Source organism: Eumetopias jubatus, unplaced genomic scaffold (genome assembly GCF_037043125.1).
Source record: "Eumetopias jubatus isolate StellerSeaLion01/CBP00866 unplaced genomic scaffold, mEumJub1_p1.0 scaffold_14, whole genome shotgun sequence".
In the NCBI taxonomy this organism is placed as follows: Eukaryota; Metazoa; Chordata; class Mammalia; order Carnivora; family Otariidae; genus Eumetopias; species Eumetopias jubatus.
This window is the reverse complement of record NW_028274820.1, coordinates 22725475-22740903: the sequence shown is the minus strand read 5'-3', so window position 1 is coordinate 22740903 and position 15429 is coordinate 22725475. Positions and strand designations below refer to the sequence as shown.

Genomic DNA, 15429 nt, shown 5'->3' with positions numbered 1-15429 from the left:
TTTCTCTATGACAGCATCACTTGGTCTCTGACTTTTGAGATGCAAGAGACAACTCTAATTTAGAGGCTACCAAGAGTTAATCTAAAGAAATATTCAGAATTTCGTTGATGCAGTCAGGCACTCTTGTAAGCCTTCCTAAAGGCAGCTAGAGATCTCAACTATGAAACAAGCATTTTTGAAAATTAGTACTATTGAATGCTGGCACAATGCACCCTTGGTTCTGCTGATTTTATCTAAGTCTTGAAATACATAAAAGCTTTTCTTTTATACATTATTAATTTGCTCTCTTCCAAATTATAAGGACTCCATGAATATTAATGAAATACACAAAAATTATAAAAATAGTGTAGTGTTGTTTTATATGTAAAATTCATGGCACCATGATAAATATTATATAAATGTGCCGGCATGGTATAACAGTAGTTACACTGACTGGGTCTTAGGTAACACATAAAAATTGTGAAAACAATAATATTAGAATAATATGGCCCTTTTCATTTTTATAATGTTTAAAATAATTTATTTCAACAACTTCCCATTGTAGTAGGTAGGGAGATTGTGTCATAAATAAAGGTCAAAAATTCAGAAATAAACCTTAATAGGACAATTGGTTCTGCTAATAAAAATGAATTATGATGTAAAACCTCTTTTGTCCTTGCACAAAAATGGAAAGTCACAATGCATGAAATTATCTGAGATTTTCCTTCTCTTTCCTGGCTTTTTGTTCAAGACAAAATTTAAAGCACTTCTGATAGAACAAAGTCAAGTACCTCAAATTGTATGATGGTGTTCTCATTCACATCCAGGTCACGAGTGGTAATAGAATGCTCACCAACTTCATTTGAAACAAATACCATAGCTGAATCTTCCTCGCTGTTAGAGAAGAAAACAACAAGAAATCCATTTGGGCAAAAGTTCATCGTGATTCGTAGAGAGCAACGGTTTTATTTTAACATCTCAGTTAAAGACTTACGGAGCTCCTTTTGAAGAATATGGACAATAAAGGCCAATGTTACCACCAGGATAGAAAAACCAATTGTCTTCTCTGGGTCCAAAGTCAAATGTATCCAGAAGCATCAGAGGGTTGTTTAGATTATTACCATCAATAATGAAGTCATCAATGATCCAGATTTCTTCTTTCTTACCTAAGGCATTTTTGGATAAAAAAAAAAGTTTTTCCAATGGTGGAAATTGGAGGGACATTTTTGCTCTTTGGAAGAAAGTAAAGGACAGAAAGGAATCAGTAACAACAGGTTAAATATATGCCTTTGAGACAGAGAAACACAAACTATGCAACAGTGTATTTATAGCGATTGAAGTATGAAAGAATCAAGCTGTCAATCAATTCAGAAATTGTGCTCCCCTCCCAGTCCCAGTGGGGTGGTGCTACAGACCCTCCGCTGCCAAGAATGGGATTTGAATTATGTTTTCATGGTTTAGGAGGACCTGTAAGATACCTGAATCTGTGAGCACAGGTGGTCAAGCCTGCGGATTTAAAACTGAGGTATACTAGTCGATTCGAGGAGCAACTCATGACCTTTCAGGGTCAGCTCATGATGTAGCATCATGCTACGGTCAGGCCGAAGGACTGTGGTCATGAAAACCCTGGCCTGATGCATAATTTAATTTTTAAAACTACACAGAAGATACTCTGTGTTATATACATTTTTTAATGTTTTTCCAGAACTTTTATGTTTATTTGAAGATATGTGGAACTATCCAGAAAACTAGTTAAAATCACTCTGTAGGCTGTCATAGAATTTGATTCGGCAACGCAGGCTGGGTGTTGAAGGAAGATACCTACAGAGTAAGGAGGAGGGCAAACCCAGGCTGTCTTTGCAAAACGCTGTTTGGACTCAAGGAGACAAGGAGACAAGACCATGCCAAAGCATATATAAAATATATATAATTTGTAAACAGGAGCTTGTAGAAACAACCTGGTGATTTAAATGAAGTCACATGTGTCTCTCTCCCTCTAATCCTATCACTGTTCTTTCTTTTTTGGTACATTCTTTTTTTGTTTTTAAAAGATTTTATTCATTTGAGAGAGAGAGACACACAGAGAGAGAGAGAGAGCACAAGCAGGGGGAGTGGGAGAGGGAGAAGCAGGCTTCCTGCTGAGCTGGGAGCCCGACGTGGGGCTTGACCCCAGGACCCTGGGATCCTGACCTGAGCTGAAGGCAGACACTCAATGACTGAGCCACCCAGGCGCCCCAGCTATCACTGTACGAATTCTAGTAGCTTTCTTCTCTTTTCTTGTTTTGGAAGCAGTTGGTGAAAACAATAAAGTAAAAGGTAAGTAAAATTCCCATCATAACATGAAGACAATGATGCTCTGGATTGTGAAACTTGGCTGCATTTATTTATTTATTCATTTTTACTTTTATTTGGTGATTATAAAAGATTATTTTTTCTGTTCATAATAAGGTAAAAATTATTTCTGGCTTACTAGCATAAAGTAAATACTCAGGTTAAATTTTAGAGATAGCGGTACATTTTTCTTATTCATTTCTGTGTTACCTCTGCAAAGAATATGCTTAATGGGATATCTCCATGCTTACTCAGGCCATTAAATGCATGATTTGGTAGAGTCTGGTCCTTTATAATCAGCAGTTAATAGAAATATTGGAAGCAATAAAACATTACAAATTTGTAGAATCATTTTCTGTAGCCATCTGAAAAATGCTGTTAAATTATACATTCACTTTAACTTATCACGGAAGCAGGGGTATGTGATAAGAATATTTTATCTAAGGCACTTTCTGCTTGGTGTAAGTCCCTGTCACTTTGTCATGGTATTTTGCTGCAATGTTGTTCTGTCTCACTAATGAAATGCCCACACTCAGAAGAACTATTTATTCCCAAATGAATTCAGCAGGAATGTAGTTACAATTGAGGAGTGACTAACGATAATGCTACGTTTTTTTAAAAAGATTTTATTTATTCATTTGAGAGAGTGCACCCATGAGCAGGGGGGAGGAGCGGAAGGACAAGCAGGCTCCCCGCTGAGCAGGGAGTCCGAAGCAGGGCTCAATCCCAGGACGCCAAGATCATGACCTGAGCTAAAGGGAGATGCTTAACCAACTGAGCCACCCAGGCAGCCCAACGCCCAATTATTTTTTAAAAACCTTAGCTCTGTAAGAGGCTTTAGCTATATTTACATCAACAAGAGAACTTATAAGTCAAGTACAAAGAGACAATAAAGATACATAAATTTAAATATTCATTGAGACTCCTCTAGGTGAAATGTGTGTTATGGACAATGAAACTACTCAGTTGACAAACACTTCCTCCACATCTTGGAAACAAACATGTTAAAATGCCATTGTCAGTTTTGATCATAGGCGAACATGTGCATTCTTACCATTATTATAAGGTTGCCAGAGTCTGAACCTTGTCGCATTGGTCTGGGCAGTATATGGCAAGGGAACATTAATGAAAAGTATGTTGGTTGTCTGAGGGAAGTAAAATTCGTCCATCAGGTGCCAAGTGATTCCCCCATTGATAGAGAATTGTAATAGAATAGAGTGAGACCTCTCCGGGGTACCTAGGGAGAAGACACCACAGGCATAAAACATGTTGTGATAAAAGTAGGGAAATGGTATGTTCCAAGACTATTTTTTTGGCATCGATGCATAAAATGACTTATATTCCCCTAGAGGCTTTAGTCCAAATGCTTCAGAGGCAGCTTCAAGAACTGTCAGGTGGGACTTTCTGGATGATTGTATCTCAAAAAGCACACCAGATCTCAGATTTTCACACAACAGTATCTCCCTCTCTTTCTTAGATATGAACACAGATCTTTCTGTATTTCATTCAGGAAATCGTATATCAGAGAATTTTGCTTCCACGAGCATCACAATTTTACAAATGGTCAAACACTTAAATCTCAGGATACAAACAAAAATCTACTTGAAAGCTTCTTATATACAAAGGGCATTATTTGTCGAGGAAATGACGTAGTTAATATGAAAGGTCATAATGGCAAAGAGCTGTCTTTTGGGGGTTCACACCTATAAAAGAAAATCCAAAATGTCCATAGGCTAAATTTTTAAAATTTAAAATTCTTACACCTAGGAAGTTGTGGTGGAAAAAAGACTCAGGGACAGAATGATAAATCTAGCTACCACAGAATTAGTATGATTACTACAGCTATACGAAATTTTTTGCAAAATCAGTAGTTATCTTACCCTCATATTAAGATGAATTTACATTATAGAAGCACATCTACGAACATTTATTTACTCATATTTATGTCAGCTCTTCCATGTAACAGAACTTATGGGCCTCAAATCTATCATTTCTTTGTGGGGGAGGAGTTGTGGAAGGCAAGGGGGAGTTCTCTTGAAGGGAAATAATGAATTCTACCCATAGAAACAACTTACCTTTTGCTATAAATCTAAGTGAAAACTGGACATACATAGTATTGGTACAATCTAGATCTCTTGAAATAAGCATCCTCAGTCCTTCCTGAAAACACAAACATATACGTTAAACAACCTTATTTCATCTGCAGAATTATTTTCCTTTGACTTTTATACACCTAACTTGCATTAGCTAAGTAAGAGATACATACATGTAATGATCCAGAAGCAACGTTGGGTCCAGTTGAAAAGGAAAAATGGATCATTTCCCCTTTCTTAAGGCTTTCATTTCTTATGACTGCATAACCCAATTTCATTGTCTCAACTCGACATCCCACTTTGCTGTGACTTTTATAAAAAGCAGTGCAAAATGACAGCATTACCTATCTGCAGGCCTTTTTAAAAAGTAGCTTCCTTTGACCACAGCACCCCATAAGAGGAGTAATGAGGAAACAGATGGAAATTCTCTGCCAAGTGCTCCTGCTGGAAGTTGGGAACTAAGAAGTAACTTTTTCAGTGTTCCACGGAGTCGTAGGGACTTACTACTCCTTTGTGCACTCTGACCATGCTGGGAGGCTTTCATCCAGGCTGACACAACACCCTCCCGTTGGTCAAGTTAAATAAGGCATAACTAAGTGAGTCCCCATGCCTCGGCTATAACTGCTCATGCAGAGAAGCCAAAGAAGGAAGAAAGCGATCACATTAGCTTTGGTAATTTTTTCTGCTAATTAACTATTTCTGGTTGCCTGGGACTGACAGCCCCATAGCTTGTTTTCTCTGTGTGTACACAGGACTGCAGTGACAGCCTGTAAAATAGAATTTCACTATGCAAATGTCCTAAGGTACAAATAAGCCTTTTAGCATCTTAGCTCTGACTTCTGAATGAAGTGACTCTTCGGTGGTATAAGACTGTGTGATACTGAGTGGACCCTTCTTTCCTTCCTTCCTTTCTTCCTCCCTCCCTCCCTCCTTTCCTTTCCAGATTTATTTATTTGAGAGAGAGAGAGAACGAGCAGAAGGGGCAGAGGGAGAGAGAATGTGAAGCAGGCTCCTTGCTGAGCAGGGAGCCTGAGGCAGGGCTCAATCCCAGGACCCTGAGATCATGACCTGAGCCAAAACCAAGAGTCTGACGCTTAACCAACTGTACCATCCAGGCACCCCTGGATTTCTTAATTGTCAACTAACAAACACCAAATGTAATTTTAGCTACAGAAAGCAAATTCGCCCTCTTTCTCTTATTACCCAGCACAAAATCCTCAATAACTGATAAACTTTAAATAGAACTGATTTTCTAATAGCAACCGTATTACTGAATTATTCAATGCCTGTAAATGCCAGGTTCTAAAACAGACACCTTTTTCCTTTAACACACATCGCACTCGTAAGGGCAAGATATTATTATCTTTATGATGCAGAGAAGGAGGCTGGAACTCAGAGACAGTAACTTGTTCAAGATTGCAGAGAAAAGTGTTGATGGCAGAATTTGAGCCCAGATACGTCAGACTGTGTAACTTATCTTCCAGCCTTTATAGGATACCAGTGTTTCGTTTATTAAATCATCTTTTGGTTTTGGGAGAAGAAATCCAGATAGTGTTAAATTTGGAGTTTGAGAATTATTTAATACTGTCATGAAAAAGTAGCGGCATGTATACCTGTCCCTGAACTTCACAAAGCATCAATTCAAACTTCCAGGATTGAAGGTTGCCCTGTAAAAGCCTTATATTTCCAGTCTTTGTTGTTTTTTATTTTTACCCTAATAACTCACTGCCCTGCTCAGTCCGTGACACCTGGTCAATGCCTGTTCTTCATGTTTCACCGTTGAGAGACACTCTCTCCCTTGTACCCTGACAAGCACAAAGTCTTTAATGGTTTTACATCTTGGTGCCACGTGGAGGTTGAGGTGATGAGGAAAGGTGGCTTCTTCAACTTGCAAGGAATAAGCTTTGAGGTGGGTAGCTGAAAGATCCAGCTAATAAAGATCCCTTGCTAACATCAAGTTAAAGGATTATGATGACTCTTCCCCCTCGATTATGGAACTTAAGTATGAAATTGTTCCCACGGGCAAATACATATCAGCCATCAAAGGACCATTGCACACTGCATCTTGTAGGAACAGTGATGTTGAAAGTGGGCACAATGTATATGAAAATATCTTTCATGTTTGTAGTATTTGCTTGTAGCTTAGCACTTGATATTAATTACATGGTGGAAATGTCAAGCCCTGCTTCTGTGCATTTTCTAGTTCATACGGATAGGTTTCTTTTCTCATCTCTTTTCCAGGTTCATTAATCCATTTGTGCTAAATGTGGGCGTTCTTTGGCATCTAAGAGCTATTTTAATAGCTGATAGTACTCCTGAATCTATAAACATTCAAGAGAGACGATCATTTCCTTTTTAATGAAAGAATGCCTTTCTAGGTCAAACTGCACCCTACTGAATGGCCCACTCTACATCTTGCAGAGCTGACAGGCAATACATCTAATACATATAATGCTTGGTTGCTCTTGCATTTGGATGGCTAAAGGGAAAACAGAAAACACTCTGTGTCTTCCTTCTTCTTAGGCTCTAGGGACCAGGTTAATCCCACTGCTTAAAAATTTATCAGGTAAAGATATTTAAATCATGAAAAGTCACAGGGCTCCTGCTTTTAGGTCTTGCCGATGCTACAAGCAGATCGGAAGTGAGTTAGTGGTAATCAGAGCTAATGCCTCCGACAAGACTGAAAAAACACACACACAAAAACGAGCAGTTTCCATCCTGAAATGTCCTACCTCAATTTCTTCAGCCTCTCATACCTCTTGGGACTTGTAAATCTCTCCAACCCCTAAGTGTTTTTTCTCTCTCATCCAAACTGGAGAAGAATTTGGGATTTGAACAAGGATGATAGGCAGCATCTATCAGCTATAATTAAAAAAGTTCCATTGGATGCCTAGGTGGCTCACTCAGTTAAGCATCTGCCTCTGGCTCAGGTCATGATCCCGGGTCCTGGGATTGAGCCCCGCATCGGGTTCCCTGCTCAGTGGGAGGTCTGCTTCTCCCTCTGCCCCTCCCCCCAGCTTGTGCATGCACATGCGCTCTCTCACAAAAATAAATAAATGAAATGTTAATTTAAAAAAGTTCAGAGAGAGGGGCGCCTGGGTGGCTCAGTCATTAAGCGGCTGCCTTCAGCTCAGGTCATGACCCCAGGGTCTTGGGATCGAGCCCCACATTGGGCTCCCTGCTCCACAGGAAGCCTGCTTCTCCCTCTCCCACTCCTCCTGCTTGTGTTCCTTCTCTCGCTCTGTTTCTCTTTGTCAAATAAATAAATAAAATTAAAAAAAAGTTCAGAGTGTCTAATTTTCTAAGCGTTAGATGTTAATCATGAAGGTTGTACAAGAACCCATGCAGATTTTTGTTAGATTTCATTTGCACACCTATATCAGCTGACTTCCCCATGCTGGGAGAGACGGGACATAGCATGTATTCACACAGAAAGATGTGCCAACCAGTACAGTGTTTCACACAATTGCTTAACATCTCTCTCACCAGACATCTAGGCTGAAATACAAAAATAGACTAACAATGTTTGAGAATGCTTTTTCACTTGATTCAAATGTTTGGTTTTCTTAAAGTCACTAAAGGGTTCTATTGGCAGGAAGGAAACGAAAAAACAGAAAGGAAAAAGCAAAGACCTTTTATAAAATCATCTTTTTCAGTTCTGCAAGTTATATATTCAGTAACACATAAAATGCTACATTCTAGAATTCAAGATCCTAGAAATTGCATACGCATAATTTGCGTGTGTGTGTGTGCATATATATACGCACACACACATATATAATTGCAGCAGAAAGTAATGAAGGTCTGATCACCAAAGCAGAAGAAAGATTTTATGCCTAAGTGATGCTAAAGAATGATTATGCTGAACAGAGGAGAAAACATGGTCTGGGCTAGAAGATAACAGCTATGTATAAAATAATGCACCATCTGAGCAGGTTCAGAAATGCATTTGTGTGGAGCAGTGAGGGAAGGAAGGAATCTCAGTAGCAGAGTAGAGAAGTAGAATCTTATCTGACCCCTTTAAAAATAAGTGATGTTCCAGATTTGATGGTTTCACCATTCAGATTCCCCCTCTCGGCACCATACACTTCAGGCCAAAGATCGGGATGTAGGTTTCCGTTGAAATCATCCTTAAGAATCGAGGGCAGAGGAACGATGGGCACACAGTAGGTGCCACCAAAGCCCCGGTCACATCTAAGAGAAAAAAGGGAGTGGAGGAAAGGCATTATCTGTTGTGAGTTTGGAAGCCGTTTTTGTTTTTGCATCATAAAAAAGAAACTGCCAGGTTCACTGACTTACACACAGTGTCCAGCATCGCAAATCCCTCGTCCTGAGCACAGCCAGGGGCACCCGGAGGCCAGCACAACATTATCAATGGCCCATGCGTCAGCCCCCACAGTGTAGTTGGACTGAATCCATCGGAACCGGGTCCTGGGAGATCTAACCAAAGAAAACACACTTGGTTCGACAAGCACCCTTGAAAGCAGAACATTTCTTTTAACTCCCCTTTCGCTCTGAAGAGCCCTCCTCCAAGTTCTAGTTCCCACTTGGAGACACTTAGTTCTCACACCAAGTGTTGGATGCTCTTTCCTGGTGAACCCACCAACGAGAGTAGAAAACATGGTTTGTAAATACCTCACACTTCCTTTCATACAAGCGTCCCCCAACTCGCCTGGGATGGGAAAGTTATCTCAGACTAGCGATTTATTATGTGTTTGAACTACGCACCGAATCTGGGGTTTTGCTTTCAGGCTTTTCCTGCCATTTAGGACGAGGAAAGAAGCAGCATGGATGAGAAACACGAGGAGAAGCTGGAATCTCATGAAGTTCTGGGCGTGAGGTCTCTGCGTTACTGTCCCTAAATGGTTTCTGAGACAGGAAATGTAAACCCCAGGGAAGTTCTGCCTCCGTGTTGGTGCCTGAGAGGTGAGGGCCAGAGGATATGATGCACGCCCACATTTTCCATTCTATTTGCAATCTGCTATTTGGAATTTACTGTCAGAAGATCACCTTATCCAGAAATACATGCAGCCTGGGCCAAACTGCAGTAGCAGCCCCTCGCTTAGGAACAGGCTGCACAGCAGAAGTCGGTGAGTCACTTATTTGGAATGTGGAATCTTGAAGTTGAATTTCAATAGTAACATTTCAAGTGCCATTGTTTCCCCACACAAGTTCTCCCTCAGTGCAACACAGCTGCTGGTGTGGTGGCTTTCCCTCCACTTAACACCCTCCCAGTGATTCCCCAAAGAAGGGAAGGTCCAGGCCACGCGGCAGCATGCCTTCCCACAAGCCCTCTTCACCCCGACAGGCTCTACTCGCTTATTCAGTTCAGAGATGGGCCCCTCCAGGAAGCTCCCTCAGATTCCTGAGGTAGTACCCCCCACCGAGTTTCAATAACCTCCCTGAGTATTATCAATGTCACCATTTTATATCATAAATAACTGCTGAGATGTCCACTATCCTAAATAAGATCTTTGGATCCTGGCGTCAGCTTATTCATTTTGCATTAGAGTTCTAAAACACAGTAGATATTCAATAAATGTTTGTTGAATAACAATAAAGCAAATAAATGAGCTCCCAGTAAGCACTCTTTAAAGCTCTGGGGGTCCACAGGAAACCATTTTAGGTTAAATGCTAAAATGCTTTGGTTTCCTGCATTTTTTCTTCTGCCATTTGGTTGTACATCTCTCAGTCAGAATCGAATCAGCAAAATGGAAACCACTGTGAGTATTTAACCTAGACAGAGTTAACACAAGGGCCTGGAGGTACGGTTAGTGCCAGAGCTGAGAAGCCAACAGGGGCGGTGAGGACACCAGAGCTGAGCAAAGCTGGGAAGCCGCTACAAGTCCATGGCTGGAGGGACACAGGGAGGAGACAGTGTTGCTGGTGCCCAGGGGCCAGGGTCCCACGGGGGGGCCATCTCTGGGGCGCAGGAGCCGCCAAAGTTGGCCAAGATGCCCTTGAGACAGAAAGGGAAAGGGAGGGTACCCTGTTTTATCTCTGTTTCCACTCTGCTTATCTTGCCAGGTTCTGCCACTAAATCTATCAGGAAGCCAGCAGATGCAGGAGCCTGGTAAACACAGCCTGCAGAGGCCAACTTGCCTATAATTCAGAACAGAGTAGTGGCAGGGCGAGGCAGGGACCAGAGGGGAGCAGTCCCAGGACGGCACGATCTCTAACCAGCCACCCCAGGACACACCAGTTCCTAGAAAGATCCCCAAATTATCCCAATGCCTAAACCACAAACCAGGGAGCCTGCTGTAAGCCCTAATACAACTCTTGAATGTGATCTGAAATCCCAGGGAGGGGAAGAAAGATCTAAAAACAGTATGAGTGTTCCAAAGGACCCAACTTTTTACTCTCACTGTGGTACTGAGAATAAAGAAAAAAAAAAAGAAACTAAGGCTACTATTCTTCCACATGTGATGATTTCACATATTGCTCCATGTGAACAAATATCACTCTGGTTATCGGGTATTTTTACAACAGAACAAGATTATTTTTACAACTGAGTCTGGTGGGCAGCCTTCCTGTTGCCAAAGAACAGAAAAGTTCAGGCCCGTAAAACTTTTGGAACTCACCAACACATTAAAAAATTGCAACCCCAAGCATCTTGCCCTTCCCCCACCCCTCCCCGCCCCCCCCCCACCCCGGCCCTGGCAGACTCCCTGCATAATTATCGTGAATCACAGAATTGCCAAGTGGAATCACAATTATTTTCAAAGGAGGTGACAGGAACCTAACATCCTGACATGAAGCCACACGACAATTCTCACATGGTGGAGAGTGGAAGGTAGACGGTGATCCGCTTCCAATTCTGGAATCGTTCTGAGGTGTACACGGAACTTTCCGTGTAGTGCAGGCAGCCAATGGTGGGAGGCACACACTCCTCGGTGACCAGATGCCAGTCCCTGCCGTTGTTTAGAGAATACTGGAGCTGGACGCTGTGGGCGTCACTGAAGGGCTTGCTGCAGCCCATGCTCATTTCAAACTGCAAGAAGGTCGATGCTGACACGTGAAAGTCCCAGGTCTCGGCATAACGCGGTTTTCCTACAAAAAAAAAAAAAAAAAGAAGTTGAATGGTAGTATACAATGGTCCTCTCTTTGCTTATTTGGCATTTGTGCTTGTAATAAACACGCTCAGGAGCAAACAAGGATCCTGTCTTAACTGAGGTGAGTTTTCATCCCACAATAACTGCTTTTATTTGGCTAGCAGAGGCTCGGACCCATGGAAGGCTGCTAATTTGAAAAGCGTGACCATCTTGGAGAGTCTTCTATCTGCAATTCTGCAAATTATGAGACACGGGAATGTCTTCCAAGAGAGATTTTATTGCTCTTTTAGGAAACCTTAGTTAGATCATGCACGAAGGACGGTTCTAAGGCAAGCTGGATGCACCAAGTTATTTTACAAGTCAACCTAACTCCTTTCTTTCCAGAGTCTCCCTCAGCCCAGGCAGTTATGTACACAGTTTTGCATTAGAGAGTCTCCTCTTGGGTTTTAGTTAACTTAGTCCTCTAGTTAATTAAATATTCTCCCTTTATCTGGTGAAAATATATACCTATGTTTTCAGTGAATATCAGAGCAGTATCCATAGAGAGACAGTCAATACCGACTTGACCTCCTTGTATTCGGTACCAGCTGGCTTGCAAATCTATGGAGCCATCAAATTTGTCTTGAAACCCAGTTTGAGAGCTGTCATTCATTCCTATAAGGACATCATCCAAGGCCCACTGGGCTGAATGTTTCCCTGAAATCCGATGAATAAAGGCAGAGAAAGTTCGTTATGTAGCTATATGAATATCTTTATGACTATGCTTTTAAATCAAATTGTCTAGGAAACTGACAGCAAATTAAGAAGCATACGGTACAATGCAGCTTTAACCATATGCTCTCAAGGTCACCGGGAAGGGTGGAGTGAGCAGTAACTTGCCATGTTGGGGTTGCCACCATCGAAAAGCTGTGGCAGGGGTCTTCGCCTCCCGTGGCAGGTCAATGGAAATGATCTGTGGCTCCAGAAATGACATGAAGTCCAACTCTCGAAGCAAATGCCAGAGTATCCCGTTGTCATTTGAATACTGAACAACAAGCCCTGAGTTAAAAGACATAAATCCAGTTACTTGGACAGCTTTCCTAGAGGCAAAAAAGGGCAAGGAACAGTATTTTTTAAATGGAAAGACTGCAGCAGAAACTTCAAATTGCATCTTATAGAACGAGGGCACATTCACCTAACTTCCTGGGAATGAATTAGTAGACCTGAAGGCTCATCAATTCCTTGACAGTTTCTAGTGCACCAACTCGCAGGAAATGGAAGACAAAGAAGAAAAAAACAAAAGCAAAGACATAAGCTCTTTTAAAGACTATTCAGCTTTGTATGAATGATGAGTGGGCTGGTAAGGGGGACATAAAAATCCACTGCAGATCATGTATTTGAATTTTAGATTCTGTCCTGAACATTACCAAGTCTCATCTCATTATTATACACTCAGAAGAAATATCTCAATTTCCCCAGCACAAAATCTAGTAGGGCTCTTTTCTGCCGAAGCACCAGTCAGTAAACAGGGCCCAATCTGAAAATTCTATTACGCAGAAGGATCCTTTCACTGGCCCTTCATACTTTGTCAGGCTTTGGTAACTGAAGCAGGAATGAGGTCAAATTACTAAATAGCAAAGCAGAAAATTCACTCCCATTCAATATTAGTTCTACTCTCCTTTTTGTGTCAACCTTTCCCTCTCTACCCACCCCATCTACCCAATGTCCCTCCTCCACCTGCTACCACAGTGACATGATTTAGTGACCTGCACATTCAAGTTACAGGACCATATGCACTGCCCCTGCTACCTCTCCTGGAAACTTTTTTATTTAAAAAAATTTTTTTAAGTAGATTCCACACCCAGGGTGAAGCCCAACATGGGGCTTGAACACCCGACCCTGAGATCAAGACTTGAGCTGAGATCAAGAGCTGGACGCTTAACTGACTGAGCCACCCAGGTGCCCCGAAACTTTTTTATTTTAAAAGAGGACAGGGAAAGGGTAAGGTTGAATGCAAAAAAAAAAAAAAAAAAAAAGCTAATGATGGGCATCGACAGGGTATCTATCATCTATCTATCTATCTATCTATCTATCTATCTATCTATCTATCCATCCATCCATCCATCTGTTGTTATTGATGGGAGGGGCAGAGGGCTTTCTTGGCATCTATCTAACTGCCTATTCCGTAACTGTTCCTAAGACTGGCACTGCATACTCATAATTGTGACTGGGTACACTGAAGTACTTTTTAAAAAAAAAATTTTAAGATCTTATTTATTTATTTGACAGGGAGACACAGCGAGAGAGGGAACACAAGCAGGGGGAGTGGGAGAGGGAGAAGCAGGCTCCCAACTGAGCAGGGAGCCCGATGCGCGGCTTGATCCCAGGACCCTGGGATCCTGACCTGAGCCGAAGGCAGACGCTTAACGACTGAGCCACCCAGGCGCCCCCTGAAGTACTTTCTGAGTATTCACAGAAATTATGTTCAGGAAAGTTGTATTTGTTATATTAATTGTGTTATATCTTAACCTTTTTGAAAAATTTTAAATCATTCATGAAACATATGGTAACTTTTTAATTTCCCCATTACTGACTGATGGGAAGAAATCAATCCTTTTATCATGCTGGGCAACAAAGAGTTTACTAAAATTAAGTTTTAGGAACTATTAGGATAAAATATAGAACCCAAAGACAGCCTTTTAAGGCTAATTGTTAGCACATGGAGTTATTGTCACCACATCTGAGAAGGGAAGACGTGAGGAACAACAATGACTAATACGCAAAAAATTAGAACTCTTGGGAGAATTAATCTTACCGTATTTAAAATAGAAGAAACCATCATTTATAATGAGAGGATAAAAATAGCTCAAAGAACAGGAATTCTCTGGGGAGAGAGCAAGATGGAAATAAGTGTAGAGATTGGCAGTTAAAGCTTCAGTGGGTGGCTGGCTATAGACCCATGTGTTGGAGGAAGAGAGTCACAGTAAAGTTCATGAAGAAAATGGAAGGTAGTCTGTTTCTAGTCTTTATTCTAGTTAAGTTGAGGAACTTTTGGCAAAACCCCAGTCTCCAACCTTTGGCGTTTGCTCAGAATATGTCCTATTGGCTTTTAATGTGAATTTGGGTGGCTGAGAGAGCAGACACTTCAAATTTTAGTTTTTCTTGTGGCTATTAATTTGCATTGATATGGTTTATATTTAATAAGATGAGAGAGAGAGAGAGAGAATAATTTAGATAGTTATCTATCTGGGGGTGACCTATTCAGAAGGTAGGTTACAGTACCAGAAAGGACGCATCATGAGAATAAAATCTCACTGGCTAGTCCTTTCTAGTACTTTCTACTCAAAGTATGGTCCAAGGACCAGCACCTGCATCACCTGGGAACAGGTCCTACCTGTGGTGGTTTTAAAACATGTCCACAAATTCTTTGACATTCTTTCCTTCAATAAAAAGTAGAGCTTAATCCCCCCCTTTCTTTTTTTTTTTTTTTTTTTGAGTGCTGCTGGACTTAGTAATTTGCATGCAATATATAGAATGTGGTAGGAATGACAGTGTGTGACTTTTGAGACTAGGCCACAAAAGGCTTTGCACTTTCTTCCTTGTGCTCTCTCATGGATCTCTTGCTCTGAGGAGAGCCGGCTGACAGGTAGTAGGGACGATGTTCAAGCAGCCTATGGACAGGTCCACCCAGTGAGAAACTGAGGCCTCTTGGAAATAAATCCGCCAGTCCAGCATGGGTCTTTAGATGAGTGCCCCTCTCCTGGCTTTTGTCTTGTCTGCAACCTTATGTAAGATCCTGAGCCAGAACCATCCAGCTAAGCTGCTCCTGAATTCCTGACTCACAGAAACTAGAAGATAACTGATGTTTGCGGCACTAAACAACTCTGTTTTGGAGTAATTTGTTATGCAGCATACCGCCGCAGTCCTGCTGAATCAGAATCTGCCTTTTAAGCTTCGTAGAGGATTCAGATGTATATGAGAAACACGACTCAAGC

At 41.4% G+C, this 15429-nt stretch overlaps 1 protein-coding gene across 5 annotated transcripts in view; it reads right to left on the bottom strand.

Annotated features, from left to right (window-relative positions):
• Nucleotides 1-15429, bottom strand: part of RELN (reelin) — a 494784-nt gene that overhangs the window by 72001 nt on the left and 407354 nt on the right. For all 5 annotated transcript variants that reach the window (XM_028118604.2, XM_028118612.2, XM_088018691.1 and 2 more), the window contains 9 exons: nt 12335-12493; nt 11963-12151; nt 11180-11453; nt 8703-8843; nt 8420-8597; nt 4386-4470; nt 3365-3547; nt 974-1145; nt 771-873 (listed from right to left, as the gene is read on the bottom strand). In XM_028118604.2, coding sequence (XP_027974405.2) covers nt 771-873; nt 974-1145; nt 3365-3547; nt 4386-4470; nt 8420-8597; nt 8703-8843; nt 11180-11453; nt 11963-12151; nt 12335-12493 — 1484 coding nt within the window. The remainder of the gene's footprint in view (nt 1-770; nt 874-973; nt 1146-3364; nt 3548-4385; nt 4471-8419; nt 8598-8702; nt 8844-11179; nt 11454-11962; nt 12152-12334; nt 12494-15429) is intronic.